The sequence below is a fragment of the Zophobas morio genome, unplaced genomic scaffold (genome assembly GCF_036711695.1).
Source record: "Zophobas morio isolate AGI-343-1 ecotype UQ-CSIRO unplaced genomic scaffold, CSIRO_AGI_Zmor_V1 ptg000036l, whole genome shotgun sequence".
NCBI lineage: Eukaryota > Metazoa > Arthropoda > Insecta > Coleoptera > Tenebrionidae > Zophobas > Zophobas morio.
In genome coordinates, this window is record NW_026972141.1 from 79,364 (window position 1) to 102,390 (window position 23,027).

The following is a 23,027-nucleotide window of genomic DNA, read 5'->3' on the forward strand; positions in this document are numbered from 1 at the left end:
CAGTTCAGTGTTGACCAAGAGAAGGAGGTTATAGTTTGGGTTTGCAACACTCAGAATTTCGTTCATCCTTTAGTTATTATATAATATAAGTTGCTAAAAAGTGCTTTGCTATGAATTTTTTTTAATTAGGTTGTCGATAGTTTCGAAAGAGAACATTTTATAAATTTTATGAAGAGTCCTCCTAAAAACTGCTCATTCATCATGGTTTTATCTAGCTCTGCACTACTTAGGTTAGGTAACCATCATGAGAATAAACTTTGAATAATATTCTTTAGAATATTTAACTAAAGTAATAATACGATTTAACGTTATTTATATTACTTTTATTTTGTATTCTGACAATTTTTATATTATCTATTATCCAGACGCTATTACGAAGTTGGACTTAATAAAGTTAGGGAGCTCTAAAGTTTCTCGCTAACTCTTTTAATAACTATTAGCTTTTTATAATATTAAAATTAAGATACATTTGGCTTCCGCCAGGAATAGTGTATGGGTGTTTATCAGCTCGTTAGCTCGTACTTTCAGTAGTCCGTATGAAGTTTTTCTACCGGAGGGCGAAAGTTATTCATTTCTTTATCACTCCTTAAAGCAAACTAATACGTTACAGAAAAACTGACGATGAAGTTTTATATTAACCAAAATGGTGATAGCATGTTTTTTATTTTCTTATATAACTTATTAAAATTATTACAGAAACTGAAACCCGTGGAGAGGCCTTTACCAAACTTTGTAACCAAAAATCTGTAACTCAAACCATTTTTACGTACTTTAAAGAAAATTATGTTAATTCTTTCAACTGCAATCGACTCGTTTTTTACTACAGAAAGCAGGTTTGTGCCGAAGGCCTTCCATTGCTAAACCGATCATTGGCCTTTACTATTGAGCAGAATTTAGCTAACATTCCTATTATTATTATTGCTGGCACACGCTCGGATTATCTTATGCGTTGCGTATACAACTTGATAAGAACGCCTGTAAAGATTTTTCTATTTCGAACTTTCTATGCATTTATAATAATTTTCAAGGGAGTTCTACTTGATAACGTGTATATCGTAGTGGATGGCTTTTATCAAGACGTGCTACTCATCGCTCAAGTATTTGGTATTCTCATTATTATTTTCTTATCAATATTATAATAATTATCATTTTATTTATTTATTTACTTATTATAACTATTGAATATTTTTCTTTTTATTTATTTATATTAATCTATAAGGCGTGCGCGCAGTGTTCTTCCCGAGCCTGCGAGACCAATTACCCGGGCAGCCTTGGGATACAGTAGTAAAACCTTTAACGATAAAAAAAATTAAACATTAATTAAAATAAAAAATTCTGCTGGCCTTTACAGATAAAAGTACACGTGAGTCGGGTTTGGAGTTTTATATTTTTAAACACTTCAGTAGATAATGGAATTATTCTGGAAGAAGCTATAATTTTTATTATTACAAATAGTAATATATAAAAAACTTTAAAGTACTAATTATAGGATTTATTGGTTTCTCCCGATTTCTTTTCTTACTTTTCTCAACTTGTCTCTGCAATAGCAACAGTGAGTTTTTTATAAGAATAATGACGATATTAATAATAATAACAAAATAATAATTATAAAAATAATAATAGTGATACTAATATTTATTAGTATTAAATTTAGTTTTATTATATTTATTTATAAATTTTCTAAATAAATTTATAATTGTTGGCCGCTTTTAGTACTTTTTAATAATTTTCTTAAAATTTATAAGTCAAAAAGTAAAACTAATTTTAGTGAAAAACGTTTTAGTTAATTATTATTATTTATTATTTATTATTATACTTATATAAGGATCCCTCGTTGTTTTGTGCCTCTGCTTGGAACGATAATGGCTACATCCACACCACTTCTGACCCTGCACGTGTTTACAGGACGGAATTTTTTCCCGGTTTGGTTAAAAAATCTTTTTACTATATAATAAAATATTTATCTATTTTATTATTATTATTATTATTATTATTATTATTATTATTATTATTATTATATTTTAGTTTTTTTTAATATAAATTAAAAAAAGTTAATTAATCAGAATTTAATCCATTTATAATAAAATATTATTATAATAACAATTAATAAAATAAAATATATAAAAGAAAATTATTAATAATAATCTTTTATTAACTAAAAGTGAAATCTCTTAATTTTATTATTATTTATTTTTAACTAAATTCAACTTTTTTTTTATTGTAATAATAAAAAATGTAATAATAATTATACTTAAAAAAAATAAATTTACATTTCTTTGAATTTTGTATTATAATAGAACTATTAATAGTATTAAACAAATTTCAAAACTTAACGAAATTTTAACATTTTTTTATAACTTTAATAAAATTAAAAATTTACTACAATTAAAAAAAAAATTAAACTTAGATCTTTTCAATTTATTTTTTTTTAAAAATATATAAATAATAGTATCAAGTTTGAAAACTTTATTGGAATTAATATTTTATTTATTACGACTTTAATAATTTTAAAAAATTTAAAAAATTGAGTACAATAAAAAAAATTAATTTTATACATTGTTTTAATTTTATTATAAAGATTATATAAATAATATGATATAATTTTGAAAAATTTTACTTAACTATTAAATTTTTTATTATAATTTTAATAAATTCAAATAATTTACTACATAAAAAAATTTTAAAATTTTATTTTTTTTATAAACAATATATAATATTGATGTTTGAAACTTTAACTAAATTTATACTTATTTTTTATAATATTAATATACTTTTACTAAAGTTATTACAATTTATAAAAAATTACAAATCTCTAATTTATTTTTAATAAAAATATAAAGATTATTATCAAATTTAAAAACTTTTACTAAATTTAAATTGTCTTAGCTATAACATTAAAAAATTCTTAAATTTCATTATTAAAAAGAAATTAATTCACAAATCTTTTTAATTTTATGTTATATTTCAAAAATAATAAAGTTACTAAATAATATAAATAAATTTCAAAAATTATAATTTCATAATTATAAAAAACTAAATTTACAATTCTATAAATTCTATATATATAAAAATATTTAAATAATATTATAAATTTTAAAGACAATTTAAATTTTTATATATTCTTAGATAAGAAGAAATTTTTAAAATTTCTAAAAATAAATACACATAATATTAATAAGTTTAGAATTTACTCATAAAATTTATTATTATAATAGTAACAAGTTTACTACAATTTTCTAAAAATAAATCACAAATCACTAAATTTTATTTTTTTTAAGGGCTATCTTTTTCCGAGACGCTCTTGGAATTTAGTGAAAGACAAAATTCATAAAGTTCCGATAGGATTTGATTGGTGGCTCAGATATTTCATGAAAGGTCAAGGTACGAATCGCTGAGATTTAACAAAATTTAAAAATCTTGAAAAAAAATTTAAAGGTCTTGAGTGCGTCATCCCTGATTTCTCACGAACTTATCATTATGGAATAAGTGGTATTGTTATTTCCTGGCTTATACATATTTTTTTTTTATTTTTATTTTTATTATTTTAAATATTAGTTAGAAATATTTTTCTCTTATTAAATAATTTTTAATTTACTTTTATACATTTTACTTGTTAATATTTTTTATTTAACTTTTATAATTTTAAAATTATAATCCTACACTCTTCTATGGAATTTTTTTATTACACTAACAATCTCACAATTTTTACTTGTAAACATTTCTTAATTTCATTTTTAGAAATTTAGGTTATAATACAATTTACTTGTATATATTTTTTATAAATTCCAATTTTTGAGTAGGAATCTTTTTTTACTCAACTTTAATAAATTTAAGTTCATATAACTATTTTTTTTACTTTTTTTTCTTTTGGATTTATTTTCTAAAATTTTACTTGTAAAGATTTTTTTTGATATAGTTTTTATAAATTTACGTTTATAGTCTCACTTTTTTTAAAATTTTTTTAATAATTTAAAATATATAATTTTAAATTTTTTTCTCACTTTTTTTATTTTTATTTTTTTATTTTAAATTTTATAAAATTCAGTTTATAATCTTACATTTCACTTCTAAAAGTTTTTTATATAATTTATATAAATCTAAGTTTATAATCTCACACTTTTTTATAATATTTTTTTATTAAATTAAACCATTAAGTTTATAATTTAATTTAGATTTAATTTTATAATCTCATTTTTTTAAAAAATTTTCTTTATTAAGTAAATGTTAATAAATATAAAAATACATTTTTACAATTCACTTGTGAAATTTATCACTAAACCAAATTTTTTAAATTTCTTTCTTTTGATTTGTAAATATTTTTTAACTAAATATTATTATTTGAAGTTTATAATCTCAAACATTTATTATAAATTTTCTCTATAATTAAAGTTTTTAATTAGAATTGATAGCCTTTCTCTGTTCTATATAATATTACCTTTAAATTTAATTTAGGAAAATTTAAGTTTATATCACCAAACTTTTCTTATTATTATTCTATTTTCCTTTTTAATATAATTATATAATCTTAAACTTTACTTGATAATATTATTTTTATTTAATTTTTGTAAATCTAAAGTTCTAATCTCACACTTTTGTAATAAATTTTATAATAAATTTTTTTTAAACTTAATTTTTTAGATTTTAATTATATAATTTCACATTTATATATTAATTTTTTTATTAAAATTTATAATCTCAAGCTTTTTATAATTTTTTTTGTATTTTCTAAATTATATAATTTTAAGTTTATCATCTCACGCTTTTCTTAAAAGTTTTCTTTAGTAATTTAATTTTTACAAATTAGAATTTATAATTCACTTTTTCTTAAGTTTATAAAGTAAATTTTTTTTTAATTTAGTAAATTAAAATTTATAATATAAATATTTTTTTTTTACTTTTTAATTTATTATTAATTAAATTCAGATTTTTATATTTTTAAACTTATAATATTTAATATACATTCTTTGAAGTCCTCGTAGATTCAAATTAGAATCTTTTATTTTACTTTATATGTATACGCTTTCCTAATTATTTTTTAAAATAAAATGTATTAATTTAAAATTATAATCTTTTACTTCTATATATATTATTTTTTATTACTATTATTACACTTTATATGAATAAATTTGTTTATCTCCAAATTTTATTTACAATCTTGGGCTTTTCACAAATTTTTTTTCTGAATTCAAAATTATAAAATTATTTTTAAAATGTAATTTTTTCAAATAAAATTTTTTAAATTTTAAAACAATTACATTTGTAGGAACTCATATGAATCGAAATTTCCATAACAATTACTTTATCCATCACCGTTTTAATACAATCCCAGACGTTAAACTGAAAAATGTGGATAAGCTAAAAAAAGTTTCTTTTTTTTCTTTAAATTATTACTTAAATTTTAAAAAAAATATTTTTTTCCTAATTGAAATTTTAAAGATTATTATTTATTATTTTACTGTTATTATAAAAAAGCTTAATCAATTTATAAAATAATTTTTTTATGTAAACGTTTACTTGATTATCGTAAAAGTTTATTGTATTTTTCGTATGGATTTATAATTTTTTTAATATTTTTGTTGAACATTTTATTTATTATTATTAAATTTAGTCAGAATCGTTAATTCTTTTATGAGAAATTATTAATAAATTTAATTCAGAATTTTTAAAAATAAAAATTTTGGTTTTTTAAAATAAATTATTTGTTTAGAAAAGTAATCAATAAATTTTGAATAAGAATATATAATTATTATATAGAAATGATTAATAGCATTAGAACTTTTTTTAAGGAATAAGAAAAATATTATAAATTAATTTAATATAGAATTCTTTTTTCTTAAATTATTTTTTATATAGAAAATGATTAATAAATTGAAATCAGAATTTATTATTTTCTTAAAATAATGCATTAATAAAATTAAAAATTAAAATTTTTTTGTAAGAAATCGTATTTCTAAAGAAGTATTTAATAACTTGATTCACAATTTAATATTCTTTATATGGAAAGATGAATAGAATTTGAAATTTTTTCAATTTTATTAAGAAATAAATTAAATTTTATTTAGAATTATTAATTTTTTTTTTAAAAATAATAATAAAATTGATAAGAATTTATTATTCTAAAAAAATAACTAATAAATTTGAATCGAACCTTTTTCAAAAGTTTTTATATAATTAAAAAAGGTTGTTTATAAATTTGAAATTTAAATTTCTTTTATTTGGCAAAATATTAATAAATTTAAATCAGAAATTTATATATTTTCTAAAAAATGATTGAATTTACTTAAGAATTATTATAAGCTAAAATTTTTGAAATTATTAATAGATTGAAATAAGAATTCTTTATTTTTCAAACATATGATTAATAAATTTAATAAGAAATAATAAGAATAAATTTTAATCAGAAATTCTTACAAAAGCTTTATTTTTTTCAAAAATGTAATATTTTCCTTTTCTAAAAATATAATTAAATCAGATTTTTTTACTTTTTTTTAAAAAATGATTAATTAATTTATATAGAATTCATGTAATCTGAAACTTTATAAATAATTAATAAATTAAAAGAAAAATATTTTATTTTAAAAAAATCTGAGTAGTAATTTTATTTATAAAAAAAAAGATTTGAATCCGAAATTTTTACAAATTTTTAATTTTTTTTAAATAAGTAATTGATAAAATTGAATTAGAATTTCTATTTATTTATAATAAATAAAAAATGAATAATAAATTTATACCAGAATTTATATGAACTGGAACTTTTCAAAGAATTTAAAAAAGCTAAATTTTTATCAAAGGGCGATCCGTGCGAAGTGGGCTACGAAAATTTTGTTCCAAACACAAAAGGTTTAGTAATTCTTTTGTAGAAAAACTATTTAGCAAAAATTGATTAAATTTTTAGAAGTAAAGTAAAATGTTTTATTTAAAAATAAGTTAATTTGAAGTTTGATTAATTGAAATTATGGTAAGAATTTTAATTATAATTTAAATTTTAGATTTAGTTTTTTTACTTTAAAATTAATATAAATTGTTCAAGGTATGACAGAAAAGTAAATGTTTAATATTTTTTTATTTAGATTAATTAAAATTTAGTTAAATTATAAATTTTTATAAGAAAATTAAATTTATAATTTTTTCCTAGAGAATAATTTAAATTATTAAATTATTATAAGAAAATTAATGTCTTCAAAATTTTTTATTATTAAAAAAAAATTCTTCAAATTTAATTTAATTGAATTATAAGAATTTCATTTGTAAATTATAATTTGAAAATTCGATTTAATTTCTTTTTAAATTTAAACAAATTAATAAAAGTATTAAAACAAAAATAATGTTTTCGAAATTTTTTATTAATAAAGTTACGTTTAAATGAAATAAATTAAATTATTTTAGGAAAATTATGAAAGTTGTATTTATTATTTAGATTTATTCTTTTTCTCAAAAATAAATTAAATTAATAAATTTTATATAATAAAAATTATTTACAAATAATATTTTTATTTATATCTTTTTATAAAAGTAGTTTAATCTGATTAAAGTATTATAAAAAAATAATTGTTTTTAATAATTTTTCCAAAGTAAGTTTATTTATTAATAATAGAATACGTGTTATTAAAATTACTACTATAAATGTAAACTTTAAATTCATTACTAATACTTGTTTATAAATTTAATTTATAATAAAAATTAAAAATCTCAATTTCAGTGAAAGAAATAAAAACTTATAAAACAATTTTATTATCCTTTACGAATGTTATAAGTTATTTTGAAAATTTTTAAATTAAAAAAAAAATAATTTGTGTAGACTTATATATAAAGTAAAATTAGTTATTATTGAAAATTAAAAATTTTTGATCTACCAGACGATTCTGCTATTCATATAATATTTTGAGACTTGAAATTTTTTTTAGTTTTTTAAAGTTTCTTTATTATGTAAAATTTATATAATAATAAATAGATTGAAAGTCAAAAGATTCTTTTAATATAAATTACATGCAAATTTATATTAAAAAAAAGTTTTCAAGACTCTTTTTGATAAAAATTTTATGTAAAATTTATATAATAAGAAAAAGATTGAAAGATCTCAAAAAGTTTTTTTTAATATAAAATGATGTAAATTTTATATAATAATAGAAAGATTAAAAGATTTCCAAAAAATAGTTTTTCTATAAAAATTATGGCAAATTTATTTATTTATAAAAATATTAAAAGATCTCTAAAAAAAATTTTTAATATAAATTTATGCAAATTTTAATAATAACAATAATAATAATAACAAAAAGATTTTTAAAAGATTCTTTTTAAAATAAATTTTATGCAAACTAATTTATAATAAAAAGATTTTTAAAAGATTATATAATATAAATTCATGCAAATATTTTATAATAATAATAAAATTAAAAAATTGCACTTAAAGATTCTTATTAATAGCAAATTATGCATCTTCTAAATTATAATAAAAAGATTAAGAGATCTCTGAGAGTTATTTTTTCATATTATTTTTGATGCAAATTTTATATAACGATAAAAAGATTAGAGGATTCTTAAAAAGGTTTTTTTTTAAAATTTTATGTAAATTTTATATATAATAACAAAAATATTTAAAACAACACTTTAAAGGTTCTTTAAACAAATTTTATACACGCTTTGTTTAACAATAAAAAACTCAATAAATCTTTAGAAATTTTTTTTAATAAATACTTTTAAGCAATTTTAATAATAATAAAAAAGCTTTAAAATTTTTTTGAAAGATTTTTTTCAAAGTAAATTTGTTTTTTAGGGGAAACTTACGTGATTTGGTTTGCTGAAGATCCTATATACCAACCTCAGCAAAATCTCCTCCGCTGCTGGGGGATGATGGACGGTTCAGTATTTACTTTCAATTTTTATTATAATCAGTATAATAAAAATATAATATAAATTGTCTCGCAATTTTTTTTTAATTCCCCAAATAAATAATTATTTGAAATAAAAATAAATTTATAAATTTTAATTTTTATTTTAATTTTTTTTCAGAAATTATTTTATAAAAATGTCCATCTACTTTATTTTTTGCCTTGTTGTGATCCAATTAGAAATTTACTTTTTATAATTTGAATAGAACGCAAAAATTAATTTTGCTTTATATTTTGAAGTAGTTTTCAATTTTCGCAAGGAAATTTTTTTTTTTAAAATTTAAATTTGTAGTCATTAACTAAATTTAATTTATTTTTCTCCATTAATATTTATTTTTATAAAGTAAATTATAATATTTGAGGAAATCATTTTTTAATTACTTATTTTTGCGTTAAATTTTTTTCTAAGAATTAAAATTAGTAAACTACCTTAAACTCTATCAAAATAAAATTTATTAAAATTTATCAATTTTATGATAAAAAGTCTCTTTATATACTTTATATAAAAATAATATTATATAATTAAAATTAAAAAAATATAAAAGTTTTTGTTTTAATTAAGCATAAAAAAATTTAAAACTTTGAAATTATTATTAAATTACTTCATGAAACGGAAAATTTTACTATTAATATTAATTATAAAAACGTAGAAATTAATTTTTCTAATTATTTTATAAATATTATTTAAAAATTTTTACTTATTTTTTTCCCTAATTTAAATTTAGTAAATTAATATTAACTAAATTTACATAAACATAATTATTAAAGATTATTTGCGCTGCTTGCACAACGGGATTCTTTTTTTTTACATAAAAGATAATTTCATTATGGTAAGTTTGCTACTTTTATTATTCATTTTCTTTAAATGAAATATCAAACTTATAAAAGATTGAGATTTTATAAATTTAATTTAGTTAATTTTTAATTAATTATTCAGGTGGTCAGTGAAAATTCAAATTATGCTAAAAAATTTAAAACAGAAAATATTCCTGCAGTGCACATTAGTAACCTTCCTCACACTTTTCCTGTTGAATTTAGGGATTTGATTTCAGTTCCGGAAAAACTTTCATATTATGAAGATTCCATTTTATTTAATAAATAAGAATTAATCTTGCGAAAAATTATTTTTGAGTTCAGTTAGTTCATAAAGTTAAGATCCCAGAAAAACCTTTTTATTAGAAGTTTCCAATTTTTCAATTTTCTCAATCCTGTGTTATTTTTTGATGAAATGATATTTAATTTTTATTTAGTTAATTAATTTAAAATTTCTAGAAAAACTTTTATTTTACAAGATCCCATTTTGATACCAAAAATAAGAAGCTGGTAAAGATTTTTGAAGTAATTTTATTTATTTTAGTTAATAAAAATTAATTGTTTGTCGATGTTTTTTAAAAAGACCTTTTATATTATGTTTTTATTTTTATGAAGTTTATAGATGAATTAATTTTTTTTAAAAAAATGGTTTTCGAGACTTTTCTCTATTAAAAAACTTTTATACTACGAAGATTTTATTTTTATACACAAAGTAAGAATCGTACAAGGTTGCGACGGTTTCCGGGCTAGTTAACAAACTTGGCTTTGGTTTATGCCGAGTAATTTTGAAGTCATTAAAAGATTTACTCAAGCAGCGGTGAAGCGGACATACTATGATGCGTTTCATAACGTCGTGATGTAAGCGTTGGCTAGCATTAGAAGACTTATGAAAAGCTAGCAGCTATGTGGGTAGTGTCAACTTGAACTAATTCGAACTCAATCAAACTTTGAATTTAACTACAACTTTTACCTTTGGTTACCTTTGGTTATCTTTTGGCATCTTAGCTAACAATAACGATAGCCTGTAAAACTTTAGGAGTTAAGCTATCTTTACATGTAAAAGAGTAAAAAATAAAAAACACCCGCTCCGCCACATCTATGTATGTACTAGTAAATAAGCTAGCCTATTTACCTGGGTTTTAAGCTAAGGTACCAATTTTAAAGGGGAACACTAGAAACTCTCTAGGGGAACAATGAAAAAACAGCCTAGCTAACTTTGGCAGATGAATAGGAAGCCCCAGTTGCTTAATAAATAATGAAAGTAGCTTATAATTAAAGTAGAAAAGTCAGACAGGAACCCCTGCTCGTACATAGAGTTAGTCAGTTATAACAGTACTGGTATCGATCCTAGATGCTAACGAACAGCTTGTATACTGGTTGTGTTACATGTATAATTCTTTAGTTCTATGCCTCCTCTCGGTTAAAAAGAGTTACTATATCAAATAGTTAAAAATCGTTGTTGGCTTCTGCCCTGAGACAGGTTTTCTCTTATCTATGTCATTAGAGGCATATTCATCGTTCCGTTTCGCAAAGGGTATTTACTGTTTAGACCTTGCCTGACCACTTTTTGTTGTGTACTATAATTGAAATGAACAGACTAAATAACCTTCATTTTTGATCAGTCTACATTAATTTGGAAAAGTCTGGATTGGGTTTTTCCTCTCTTATTTTGTATCTTATGTCTCATTGAGCTTTAGTAATTACTTAATCTGTAGGACAGCGTTCTAAAGCGTAATCAGAAACTTATAAATAAATCCTTGTTCAAAACTAACCTTTCACCACCTACTTCGGCCGGTTTGGGTTGAATATTGAAAAGTAGGCTCGAACAAGAGGCATTTTCTAATTATCTGCTAAAGACCCCCCTTTTGTTGTCCTTAAGAAGGGCGAAAGGACTAAAGGTCAACCTATGTGTCTTGATAATGTAGTTATTAAAACGTAATAACAGGTTAAGTACCAACACGAGTAAGAGTGTTAGTAGAACGGGTACAAACTATCTTTATCACTCAAATAAAAAAAAAAAATTTCTTGCCTTCTCACCGTGCGTACTAGCTTTATAACTAACTAAATTAACCAACATATACAGCTGTTTTAAATTACATATCTATCTATTAAACTAGGAAACAATCTTAGAATCTCACTGAAGTAAAATAAACCAAGTGTACTTTAACTAGGTTTAGAAAGTTGAGAACCACACCGAATCGAGACTCTTTCCGTTGAGTATAGATAGCTTACCGGTACGGAGCATCCTGTCTACCGTTTTGACTTTTAAAATAACGTACGAAGGGTCAACTAACTTTCCACTTAGGATGCGCTCTGTACGGTGGTGCTATACAGTTTTAGAATAAGATCTCTACCGCTCTCTGTACGGTGCCCGAAGCACCCTCTAAAACTTTTTTTTTTTCATGCCTACCAGTACGGGGCATCATTGAAACAAGTGCTACGCAATATCAAACTTTATAGCTTTATGAGAGGTGCTTTCTTATCATCAGTGACATATTAATGGTATAAAGTAATGCTATTTACTAGTAAATTTTGATTCTTTTCCTCATTTTCGTAGTTGAACTGCTAAACCTCCTTCTCGGATAAGCTCGTTCGAACCTAGGCGATACCCTAGTGATTCCTTTTGTTTGTTGGGTAATAACACTATTTAAGGCCGTTTAGGGTTCTTTGTCCAATCTAGGTCTTCTAAAAACCTATACAAGAGAGGTCAGCCTGTAACCTCGTGCCTTAATGCTTCCCTTGTGTTTGCATTTATCATTTTATCACTTTTATCTTGATGTGGAAATATGCAGACCTTTACTATCGCTGCGGCCACAACGATTTAGACTTTCCACCTTCATTTAAAGATCCATTTTTGGCAGCTAGGAAGGTGGAACTGGTTTACAAGAGCCAGTAGTCACCACAACATACTAATTAGACAGGCATTTGGTTGTGACTCTCGTTGGTGCACCAATTACTCGCGCTCAAAACATTTCCTAGATCTAATAGTGGGGGGATAAACGACTGATTATAATTTACTTTATTAACCTGTTAATATATATATATATACTTTTTTCTAATAATGTAACTGTATTAAAACTTAACAATTTTATTACATGTAATAATGTTATTAGTTTGCTATTACGCCTTTATTAATGTATACTGTTTAGCTAAAGCGCATCCGTTCTTCTTGTTGAATGGCGCTGAGTCGCTAGGAAAGTTGTGTCTTCCGCGCCTCAATTAATAGATTAAAACAGCAATTGACTATAAATCACACATGTAGCAAGCCAGCGTTGTAAAGAAATAAATGCATGGTGTGTATTGGGTGCTTATGGTTTATAACTTGAAAAACCTGGCTATAAATTTCACTAATGTTTTTTCTATACTTTTAAAAAAATATATATATTGATTTCTAGTTTTAATGAAAATTTACCTATTATTTTTTCATGGCTGGTTACAATTAACCGCTTAATTAAAAAACTAAACTCCTAGTAAAGAAATTATAAGTTATTGATGATATCTGTCGTTGGATATACGAAATTATTTTTTTATGAGTAAAATATCAACCTAACTATTTTTTACCTGCTCAATTAGGTTATTTTTAAAAAAATTCGTGAACTATATACAAATATATATGTATATAATTTTTAATATATATTATATTATTTAAAGGCCAATTCGGGATTGTCTTGGCCGGTGACCGGTAATAAAAATACAAAAGCAAACCTCATTTTACATTAAAAAAAGGTCGCAAGTAATTAACGTGCTGCTTAAAGTTGTCAGAAAAATAAAAAAATTCTACAAGCTGTGAAATTTACGTTAAAAAATGAATTTTTTAATATTTTATCGGCTAAGTAAATAAATAAAACTATAATTATTTGAGCAATACAAAAAGTTAAAAAATTAAAAGGCTTACAAATTACTACGTAATAAATTCTTTTAATTACAAATTAAGTTAGAATAAAAAATTAAGAGTAGTTCTAAAATTTATTATAACGCCTTTTAGTCTCCATAAATTTCGTAATTTACTTTAGTTATTGGCAAGCTTGAAAGCTATATTACGTTCCCTCTAATGAAATGACTTAGGTTTAAACCATCATTAAGTCATATAAACTAACTAGTTTTCACAGACTTTTATTAAAATTCTTATTATTAATGAATCTAAGAAGTGAATATCAGCTCGTTTAGCTAATAATATCGTAATTGAAATCTATTAAAGTATAATAAAGTTTTAACTGTTATTATAATTTACAGATTAGTTATCTATCGTTCTAATAGGACGTCTAACAATAAAATACAGAGGAGATATATATATGATAAACGCCTGCAGAAAATCAACTTAATCAGGGATAGAATGTAGAGACGCTCAATACTAACAAAACTAAATTAAAGACTAAAAAATATAATAAAAATAATAAAGATAGGACTTATACCACCAGGCAACGTTACAATAATAATAATAACTCCGCAACGCATTTGTACAAAAAATTCTCTAAACCCAGCCCGAGATAAGTAACAAACTATTCTCTTATAATGACCAATGCAACTATAAAAGTTATGTAACACAAGTTTTTGTATATACCTTTAGATTCAAAAGGGCTTATAAGCACTAACGCAGCATCTACAATATTAAAGGTAAATGTACTATTCACCCATAACGATATTTGCAGTGCCCGGCACGAAAGACGCCCACGCGCTCTAAGAAAAACATTTAGTTTCATAATTATATTGCTCCTTAGTTTGTTAGCAATGTCCCCTAAAGAAATTAAAAAATCGAAGAAATCGAAGAAATCGAAGAAGCTGTGAGTATCCGTTTGTATATATTTTTTTATAACATCAAAAACTGTATATAATAGTAAAAAAGAAAAAAATGAAGCATTTGAAAACGCACTAAGCACCGAGAATGACGCAAATAGTATGCAAATTTTAGGAGAGGCAAGTTATGAAGTACTTGTTAATCGTTGCAGTCCAATATCAAAACCTCTAGCTAATGAAAAACTGACTAAAAGTTTGTTAAAAATTACAAAAAAAGGTAACTTTTTTGTTCCGTTCCTTATGATTGTCGTCGTCGTAGAATTCGTTTAAAGCTACCTTTATTAAAAAAGGGAAGGTATAACTTACCATACTCTGTTGAAACATTTTTACTTTGTTTGGAATCAATAACTTTATATTATGTTTTCACAGCATCTCAAACTCGTACCTTGCGCCGTGGCGTTAAAGAGGTCGTCAAGGCTATAAGGAAAAATGAAATGGGGTGCTTAGGAATTATAATTTTTTTTGTACTTTGCTAATTCTACGAATCTGCTTTCATGCATAGAATTGTTCTCATTGCTGGGGATATATATCCTCTAGATGTTGTTTCTCACTTGCCCATCTATTGTGAAGATAATAACCTTCCTTATTGTTTTGTGCCTTCTAAATTACAATTAGGTAGAGCCTATTACTAACAAAAATTGCTTAATTTTTGACGTTTTTTTAAGGTGCTGCTGGAAGTACTAAGCGTCCCACTAGTTGTGTAATGATTAAAACTCACCAAGATTTTAATGATTTATATGAGAAAAGAGTTAAAGAAGTCCAATCCTTATGCCAGCCTTACGTGGCTTATTAATCAAATATAAACTTTATTATGAACATCTGCGTGATCTATGACCTTTTAGATTGTTATAATATGTTTTTCAATCGTGTCTGACTCTCTCTTATAATAAAAAAATCTAACTACCATTTTTAATGACTAAACTCTAATTATGCATATTTACACATTTATAGTATTCTATTATGTATTTATATTAAGGATGTAGTATTATTAAATTGCAGTTATTTTTAAGTTTTTCTGTTCTACCAAATTACTCAGTTTTCAAATAGACTTGTTAATAGTATTTTTAGAGGCTTAAATGCTGTTATTAAACTAGGACGAGATTATATTTTTATTTAAAAAAATATCAACGATTTAAAGGATTTATTTTTTTTTACTGCTAAAAAATCATGCAAATCATACTTGATTTAAGACACTAATTCGGGGTTTTAAGCGATTAATTTAGCGCAGTTATATTTTTTAAAAGTTATGTTCACAGGATTTATAAAAGGGGAGACTTTATAATTCTATTCTCTACGTCTTATCTTGTTTAAAATATTTTCCTTTACACGTTAACAGTATATTATAAGCAGAATGTAAACTTTTATGTTTTTAAGAACTTTTTAATTATTGGTCGTCATACCTATTTTAAGTTATTTTTTTTAAAAAAAAATATATTAAAAGCTTATAGCGAATTAATATTTTTTAAAGAAAACATTTTAAAAATGTAAAAAAATATTTTTGAGGTCGCAAATGTAGCGCTCATAACATAATAGAAGAATCAAAACTTGGACGACGCGCTCTCAGAAGGTGATATCCCGTAACTTATTAAAAGACAAAAACGTTCAAGTAGGGCTTTTTATTTTGTAGTTGATATATAGTAAGAAGTACTCGTTTAAAGGTAATTAGAAGCTTTATTTATGGCTTATTTACATATAGATGTGGATGTGGTATAATTGCAGCTAATTAGCAACCATCGCTTTTTAAAAGTAAAGTGAAGGCAATAGATTCAATATTTTATATGTAGTATTCAAATAAATATATATATTAATAAAAAAAAATTTTACCAGTCTCTTACAATTTTTCTGAACTTAAAATATAATTTTTTGCCTATGCCCACTTTAACACTGAAAAAAGTCTGTATCTATCCCACTTCTTTTAGACTACGCGGTAACCTGACGGGTAAATTATGAATACTTTTAAGGCACCCTCAAAAATTATTCCTAAAAAAAGTATATTATTTATTTATTTATTAATGACAGTCCCTGATGCTCGATCGAGTTAAAAATTTCCAAATACTTGAGCTCTCAAGCGGGAGCAATCACAGATATATACTACAAATAGCATTCAGGGTATCATTTTTTTTTGCCTTACAAAAAAAAAAAATTAGCGCTTAAGACGTTACGAGAGCGGTGATAACGTGCCCTTCCCATGGCTCGTAAATAAGTTCGCTCACCAGCGCGATTAGTGTGCCTGGTAAGCCTGTCACAAAGGACAACGACATTGCGTTGGAAGATAATGTTTAAAAGGTCCACCTAGTGGTCCCAGTGAAGAGCATCATTTCGCACAAACCACGGCGCCTTTGTCAGAACACGCTGCAATTTGTTCGACCGCACTTGAATTGCCGACGCTATTGGAGTGGGGTTGCAGGCCCAGGCAGCAAATGCGTTTATTATGGGCTGGATGTAAGACAAATACAATTGTCGTTTGTTCCGCAGAGAAAACTTATCTCTTGCCGCAAAGTACTGGATAAAGAGTCTTATTTGCCGCCTTGACCTTCGCCACTACATAGTCCACGTGAGGCCCTAGGAAGGTTTGTTGTCGATGATGATTCCTAAGTATTTCGCTCGAGTACACCATGGAATCTTCACGCCATTAAAGGTTAAGGGCACCAATAAAAGGACGCGTTTCTTTGAAATTAAAATAGCTTTGCTCTTCATCCCATTTATAGTAACCTTCCCATCATGGCAACAGATAGCAAGGGCGTCAAGATAGCGCTGTAGTTGCTTGCATAGCAAAGCGGAAGACTTCGGAGAGGAATATACGGTCGTCTCATCAGCGTAGAGGGCGATGCGTGTAGGCGGAATGGAGGGCAAGGCACCTCGCTCATGTATATGGCAAATAAAAGGACGAGAGAAGGGACCCCTGCCATCAGAGATCGAAGCGGTGACCGGTTGTCTCCCACGCGCACGGTGAAGAGGCAACCATTCGGATATGAGTACAGCACCTCATAGAGACCATGAGGAATAGATATCGAGCGCAGTTTGTGCAGTAGACCTTCATGCCAAATTTGATCAAATGCCTTTTCAACGTCAGGGAAGACAGTGCCCGTGGCCTTCTTATGGTTAAAAGCGCGAGTGGTTCATTCAGTTAAGCGGAGGAGCTGCTGGATACTGAGTGCCCTTGCCAAAACCCCAACTGAAACTCCGGTAAAGGTTTTCCCGAGCATCAAACGACCTTTTAAGCAGCGCAGTACAACGGCCTCATCCACTTTGCCGGCTGCTGACAGTAGGCTGATTGGTCAGTACTTGCTAGGTGCTGATGCCGGTTTAAGTGTTTCTGTTATCATAACGACGATCGCCGTCTCCCATCGAATTGGAAAGGCGCCAAGGAGCATCGAAGATTTTATAAGGAGGTAAAGATAGCGCCTCCCTATTATTTTTTTTTTACTTCAGCACCTCGTTGGTAATGCCATCGGGTCAAGCGCCTTTTGTTTAGTAGCGCTTCGGCAGTTGCTTGCATCTCGTCAACATTAACTAGATTAAGAGTTTTTTCGTTGTTAACGGGTAGGGGTAAGTTCAGCTGAGGGAACGCATCATCATTAGCAGTATAGTAAGCAGGTGGCACGTTTTGAATAGCAAGAACATTGGTGAAAAGGGTGGTTTTATCTCCTCTCTCGACCACTATATTTTCTTCACTAAGGGGCAGTAGTGGTGCAAGTCCTCGATTTTTGGTCCTTTTAACAAATGTCCAAAAGGAGGAGCGGTTGCTGCTGCCTGATAATGTATATTTGATGCAGTTTGATCTTCCATTCAATGTTAAAATGGGCCATTACCTTTTTTCTAATGCACCTGTGAAGTCGATTAAGCTCAAATTTGTCTTCGGCGTTCTGCGGCTACATGGTTACTCAAATAAGGCGTCGACATTGGCAGATAAGCGCCTTTATTACGGAAGGCAGGCGCTCTTGGCGGCACGTTACTTTACGAGTTGTCCTGGCAGTAGTGTGAGCTATAACCAGTCGGTTTCGAAGAGGGCAACAGCATCATCCAGCAAGTCGGGCGTGAACGGTAATGACGGGCACGGCGGCAGCGTGGTTTCTAATATCAGCATATTTGTCCCAGTCGGTAAATATACGGGAATGATCTTTGGTGTGTGTTCTTCTCATCTAAATCGAGAATAACTGGAAGGTGATCGGAGGACAACTCGTGGACCACTTAAATCGCCATAGTGAGACGTATAGGTTTAAGTATGGCATAATCCAGTAGGGCTAATGTGCCTGTAGTCGCCTTGTATTTCGTACCCCATAACGTTAATAAAGGGTTAAACCTACTACGAACTACTGAAAACCAACTTATACTACACAGGAAAAGGAAAAACCAGTGGATTCTTTTTTCTCCTTTTCTGCCTTTTCCGCACTTTGTTGATACTTTTACACGTTATTGTCCCTTTCCTCGCGGTATATTACTACTTTTACTTTCTACTAAGTAAATATTCTAAGCAAAAATTAAGTGTATTATCGGTAATATTCTCGCTAAGTGGTACTTTTTAGCCGATTACAGTAAAGGCCAGTGAAGAAATTTAAAGCTTTTTCTTGCAAAATTTTTTTTCTAAGTACAAAAAGTTTTACAATAATTAACTACAACGCCCACTATCGCGCATAAGTACTAAATAAAAGCATAACTAACTATGATTTTATAAGCAAATGCTATAGCGCAACGGACTTATAATAAATTTAAGCAAAAAAAAAAAATATCTACATCTTTAAAAAAGACAGTATATAAAAGTAAATCATCATATAGAGAAATTTTTATTTTTCAATTATAAGCACAAATAGAACAAAATCAAAAAGATATAATAAAATTTAAAATCATTGAAGTTCTTAATAAGATCGTCGAGGGGATGAGAGATTTCAAATATAAATTAATTACAAAAACTTCAAATTATTGCTTGAATCTTCTATTAATTCTCCTGTATAAAAAAAAGTAAATATATTTCAAATACAGATATAATCAGATATATGCTATTAAGCACGTTATATACCATAAACTAAAAAAGATTATATCTGTGTAAAATAGTTTTATTCTTTTTTTAAAAATTCTTCGAATCGACCATCACATTGATTTTAAATTAAAATAAAAAAGCAACATTTTTTAATTTAAAAAATAATAAAAAATCAATCGAAATAAAATTTACGATCTGCCAAACGTTAATAAAAAGTTTCTTGCAAAAAATAAATGACGTCGGTTTATGTTAAAAAATTTAATCAAAATTTTAATAAATAACGAAGAATAACGTGACTGCTCAACCTTTCGAGGCCTCAAGATCCGCTGCGTGAGTGGCCGTAGTATTCTTATCAAAAAGTGGGACGGGAGCATCTAAAGGAGCCGCTAGTTGGGCTCGTTGCTGGCTGCTCATAAAAAAAAAAAAATAAATTAAATTTTAACAGTAAATGAATTCCATAACTAATTATATTCAATAATCTTTTTTATCTTGCTATAAATTTCACTAATACGATTACTTTATCACTTAAATCCTTTATATTAATATTCCGAAAGAAAAGTATGATAAAATTAAATAACTAAACCCCTTTTATAAAAATAAAATTAAAACCTGCAGAACGCTGTATAAAAATAAAAAGGCACAGCGTAACACGAAATCGGCCAACCAAAATCTAACGAACATTAAGCGTAACATATGAACTGCAGTGATTAAAGGAAAATATCCAACTTTTCTGTCGACGAGAGTTTTTACTATACGAGACTTACTGAAATAGAGAGTAAAAGAAAATAAATATATACACCAAATATCTTTTTTTAATATAATTTTTATATCAAAAGTAACTTAAAGTTAAATCTGTTTATTATAGACTTAATAAAATATTTTAAAAGTTCACTGTAAACTAAAACTAAATAAATAATATAAATAATAATAAAAAATTATATATAATATTTAAAAATATAAATTTAAACTTATTAAGAACAGAAAAATTCTCACCAATTTAATAAACTCCAATTCATCTAGATTTATATTATTTACTTTTACTTTATAAATTTTCATACCTCGCTATCATTCTGCTTATGGCGATTTGTACTCCCTCAATCATAGCTAAAATAACACAACCGGCAATACCAGAACGAATGGCTCCACCTAGTCCACCTAAAAAATAAATAATTAAATTTAATTTAATTACAAAATCTAAGGTTTTCAGATCAATACTTCGGATGGCCAAAGTAAAACCAGTTAAACCGCCACTAGCAATAGAATTCATGGCGTCATTTTTGTTTCTTATAGCAACTAAAGAACAATCATAGCAGGAAAATACTCCTCCCCAATTAGCAAAACTTCCTCCTATGATCGGAGCTCTTACTTTCATAGCGTTAACAGCACTCTGAAAACGTTGCCCCTTTATAAAATAAAAAAATTCCTTTTAGTTTATAGTTAGTAATATATATAAAAATAAAAAACCTTCGGTGAATTAAAATAGCCTTTTACTAGATGAAACACACTTCCGCCTACCGCTCCCATTGCAAAGGCTCCGCCAAAATCCGTAATTATTCGGTTTGGACAAGGTTCACGAGCAAGTTCTTCCATGAAAAAAAAATCTATAAAAAAGCTCTAAAGTTATTATAGTAATAAAAAAATACATAATAATAATAAATGGTAATAACGCAGGAATATGGGCACGAAAAAGGTTTTGTAAAAGTTGTGTAGTAATTCAAGCCCGTGCTAAGTGCTTGGAAACGTCGATGGCGGATATATCCATGTGCGACCGACGAAGGCTTGTTAATAGAAATTTAAGTTATTTGGTAAGACGTTATTGTAGATTTAATAGTAATAATATTTGTACCAGTTACAAAAGCGAGAAACGTTTATAAATTTTATATATTTTAAAAAAATTTTATTCTAGCGAACAATTTTTAAAATGATAATACTTTTGTACTAACATTAAAAAGAGGGAGAAAGATTTATAAATGCTAAATTAATACTTAAAAAACTCTTTTGTAACGACACATCTTATAATAATAAAACTTTTGTACTAATATTAAAAAGCGTAAAACGTTTATAAATAATAAATCTATTTTAAAAAACGATTTTAGAGAGAAATTTAGTAGTTATACTCTCGTAGTACCAATTCTGAAAGCCAGAAACATTTATTAATTTTAAATAGTTTTTAAAAATTCTGTCGTAGCAAGAGATCTTAATATAAATTACCTCTTGTACTATTTTTATAAGCCAGAAAATTTTATTATTTTTAAATTAATTTCCGAAAACTTCTATTAAAAAGAAAATTCTTTTAATAGTAATATTTTTGTACTAGTTACAAATAGGGAAAAAGAATTATTAAAATAATTATTACAAATATAATATGAAGTGATAATCTATGTATTTTGTCAGATTTTTTTGAGACTTCAATAAAGTAATTTTTATTTTTTTAAGTTTTAAGTTCAAGCGAACAACAAATTTTACTGTCGTTTTCCTCTAACCAATAGATGAATACTTTTTTATATCGCGTTCTACGTGCTCTAAAAAACGAGTATAAAAATATTTTAAATGCGCAAACTATGTCTAACGCAGTATTTAAGCCTAATATAGTCTTTTTTACACATGACTTTTCAAGCACCAAAAGGTTTTTGTTGGCATCGAAAACAAGGCTGCACAATTTCAAGTTGTGTGGAACAGCTAAGTAAAGCAGTCAAATTTTTTGTATTTTTATTTAAATAAAAAGTATACTTTATGTAATAATATTGTAAAATTTAAAAAAAACAATACATTTTATTATTTAATGTCAGGCGTTAAAATTTTTGAAAAATAGGCTTAGTACAACAGTATATCGCTAAAAGTTTGTTTTTTTAAGTAAGTGAAGAAATTCCTCAGGAAGCTTAAAAGAATTTAAAAGATAAATCGTTTTCACAAGCAATACTACTCGTGCCTGACCCGCATCGCCTAACTAAACTTACTGAAAAACAATTAAAAAAATATTTAGTACGAATAGCGGCAAATTTATTAATATAATTGTATTCTAAGAAAGTCAGTCTCTTTTATCGGGAGAAGGGAAAATTAATAGTACGAAAATCTTTTACTGGGCGTATTTAACTTGGAGGGTAGCATTGTTATATTTCTACTTACCTAGAAAGACGTTTCAAAGGATGTTATGCCTGTACGCCGAATTGTTTTGAATATCGTTACATATGAAATGCAAACAATTTTTATCTCTCCCTCAAAAAATATTTTATTCAAAAAAATTTGGTTTTCTTATATATTAATTTTAGAGTAGTTTTTTTAAATTATAAACGTAAAGTTTGATAACTTTGAATAAATCAATCAGCAAATTTTTTTATTTATAAACTTATATAAGGCTCCATGTCAGATAAAAAAGTAAGACACAGCAAGAAAAACACAGTAATATTTTTTTACTGGCCTTTTTATTTTAAGGTGTTTTAATAAAAGTGTAAAAAGAGTTTATTAAAGCAAATTTTTTTAAATTTTGGTCGGAACTATTTTCTCTAAAATAAGCGTCGTTTTTTTTTTAGTTAAGGTAGGATGTAAAGCTTACA

The 23,027-nt window shown here is 25.5% G+C and overlaps 4 protein-coding genes across 4 annotated transcripts; 3 read left to right on the forward strand and 1 right to left on the reverse strand.

The window, feature by feature from the left end:
• Positions 1-1,465, forward strand: LOC135139841 (uncharacterized). Its single transcript, XM_064070189.1, has 9 exons — positions 1-72; positions 130-230; positions 366-409; positions 464-646; positions 697-766; positions 827-977; positions 1,029-1,104; positions 1,220-1,284; positions 1,352-1,465. The coding sequence occupies exons 4-9, from the start codon at positions 622-624 to the stop codon at positions 1,463-1,465; spliced, it is 501 nt and encodes a 166-aa protein (XP_063926259.1). The 5' UTR covers positions 1-72; positions 130-230; positions 366-409; positions 464-621.
• A 30-nt stretch (positions 1,466-1,495) lies between these two features.
• On the forward strand, positions 1,496-12,924 carry LOC135139842 (protein O-linked-mannose beta-1,2-N-acetylglucosaminyltransferase 1-like). Its single transcript, XM_064070190.1, has 10 exons — positions 1,496-1,552; positions 1,826-1,927; positions 3,279-3,381; positions 3,436-3,489; positions 5,264-5,364; positions 6,735-6,840; positions 8,774-8,857; positions 9,657-9,718; positions 9,826-9,892; positions 12,851-12,924. Exons 3-10 carry the CDS (start codon positions 3,369-3,371, stop codon positions 12,922-12,924), a joined length of 561 nt encoding a protein of 186 aa, XP_063926260.1. The 5' UTR covers positions 1,496-1,552; positions 1,826-1,927; positions 3,279-3,368.
• Positions 12,925-14,398: 1,474 nt separating this feature from the next.
• LOC135139852 (H/ACA ribonucleoprotein complex subunit 2-like protein) lies at positions 14,399-15,315 on the forward strand. Its single transcript, XM_064070200.1, has 5 exons — positions 14,399-14,482; positions 14,537-14,712; positions 14,865-14,934; positions 14,998-15,110; positions 15,161-15,315. The coding sequence occupies exons 1-5, from the start codon at positions 14,430-14,432 to the stop codon at positions 15,286-15,288; spliced, it is 540 nt and encodes a 179-aa protein (XP_063926270.1). The 5' UTR covers positions 14,399-14,429; the 3' UTR covers positions 15,289-15,315.
• A 4,066-nt stretch (positions 15,316-19,381) lies between these two features.
• LOC135139851 (uncharacterized) lies at positions 19,382-21,215 on the reverse strand. Its single transcript, XM_064070199.1, has 6 exons — positions 21,141-21,215; positions 20,938-21,074; positions 20,689-20,875; positions 20,532-20,628; positions 19,779-19,879; positions 19,382-19,440 (listed from the first exon to the last, which is right to left on the reverse strand). The coding sequence occupies exons 2-6, from the start codon at positions 21,061-21,063 to the stop codon at positions 19,397-19,399; spliced, it is 555 nt and encodes a 184-aa protein (XP_063926269.1). The 5' UTR covers positions 21,064-21,074; positions 21,141-21,215; the 3' UTR covers positions 19,382-19,396.
• Positions 21,216-23,027: the final 1,812 nt, after the last annotated feature.

Coding starts and splice junctions, on each gene's coding strand:
- LOC135139851 (XM_064070199.1), bottom strand. CDS start 21,063: ATGGAAGAACTTGCTCGTGAACCTTGTCCAAACCGAATAATTACGGAT. Junction 20,876..20,937: donor GCTATTTTAATTCACCGAAG/GTTTTTTATTTT, acceptor TATTTTATAAAG/GGGCAACGTTTTCAGAGTGC. Junction 20,629..20,688: donor TTTTACTTTGGCCATCCGAA/GTATTGATCTGA, acceptor TTTATTTTTTAG/GTGGACTAGGTGGAGCCATT.
- LOC135139841 (XM_064070189.1), top strand. CDS start 622: ATGAAGTTTTATATTAACCAAAATG. Junction 767..826: donor GTAACTCAAACCATTTTTAC/GTACTTTAAAGA, acceptor TTTTTACTACAG/AAAGCAGGTTTGTGCCGAAG. Junction 1,105..1,219: donor ACTCATCGCTCAAGTATTTG/GTATTCTCATTA, acceptor TTAATCTATAAG/GCGTGCGCGCAGTGTTCTTC.
- LOC135139842 (XM_064070190.1), top strand. Junction 3,490..5,263: donor TTATCATTATGGAATAAGTG/GTATTGTTATTT, acceptor TTACATTTGTAG/GAACTCATATGAATCGAAAT. Junction 9,893..12,850: donor TATTCCTGCAGTGCACATTA/GTAACCTTCCTC, acceptor TATACTGTTTAG/CTAAAGCGCATCCGTTCTTC.
- LOC135139852 (XM_064070200.1), top strand. CDS start 14,430: ATGTCCCCTAAAGAAATTAAAAAATCGAAGAAATCGAAGAAATCGAAG. Junction 14,483..14,536: donor TCGAAGAAATCGAAGAAGCT/GTGAGTATCCGT, acceptor TGTATATAATAG/TAAAAAAGAAAAAAATGAAG. Junction 14,935..14,997: donor ATAAGGAAAAATGAAATGGG/GTGCTTAGGAAT, acceptor TTTCATGCATAG/AATTGTTCTCATTGCTGGGG.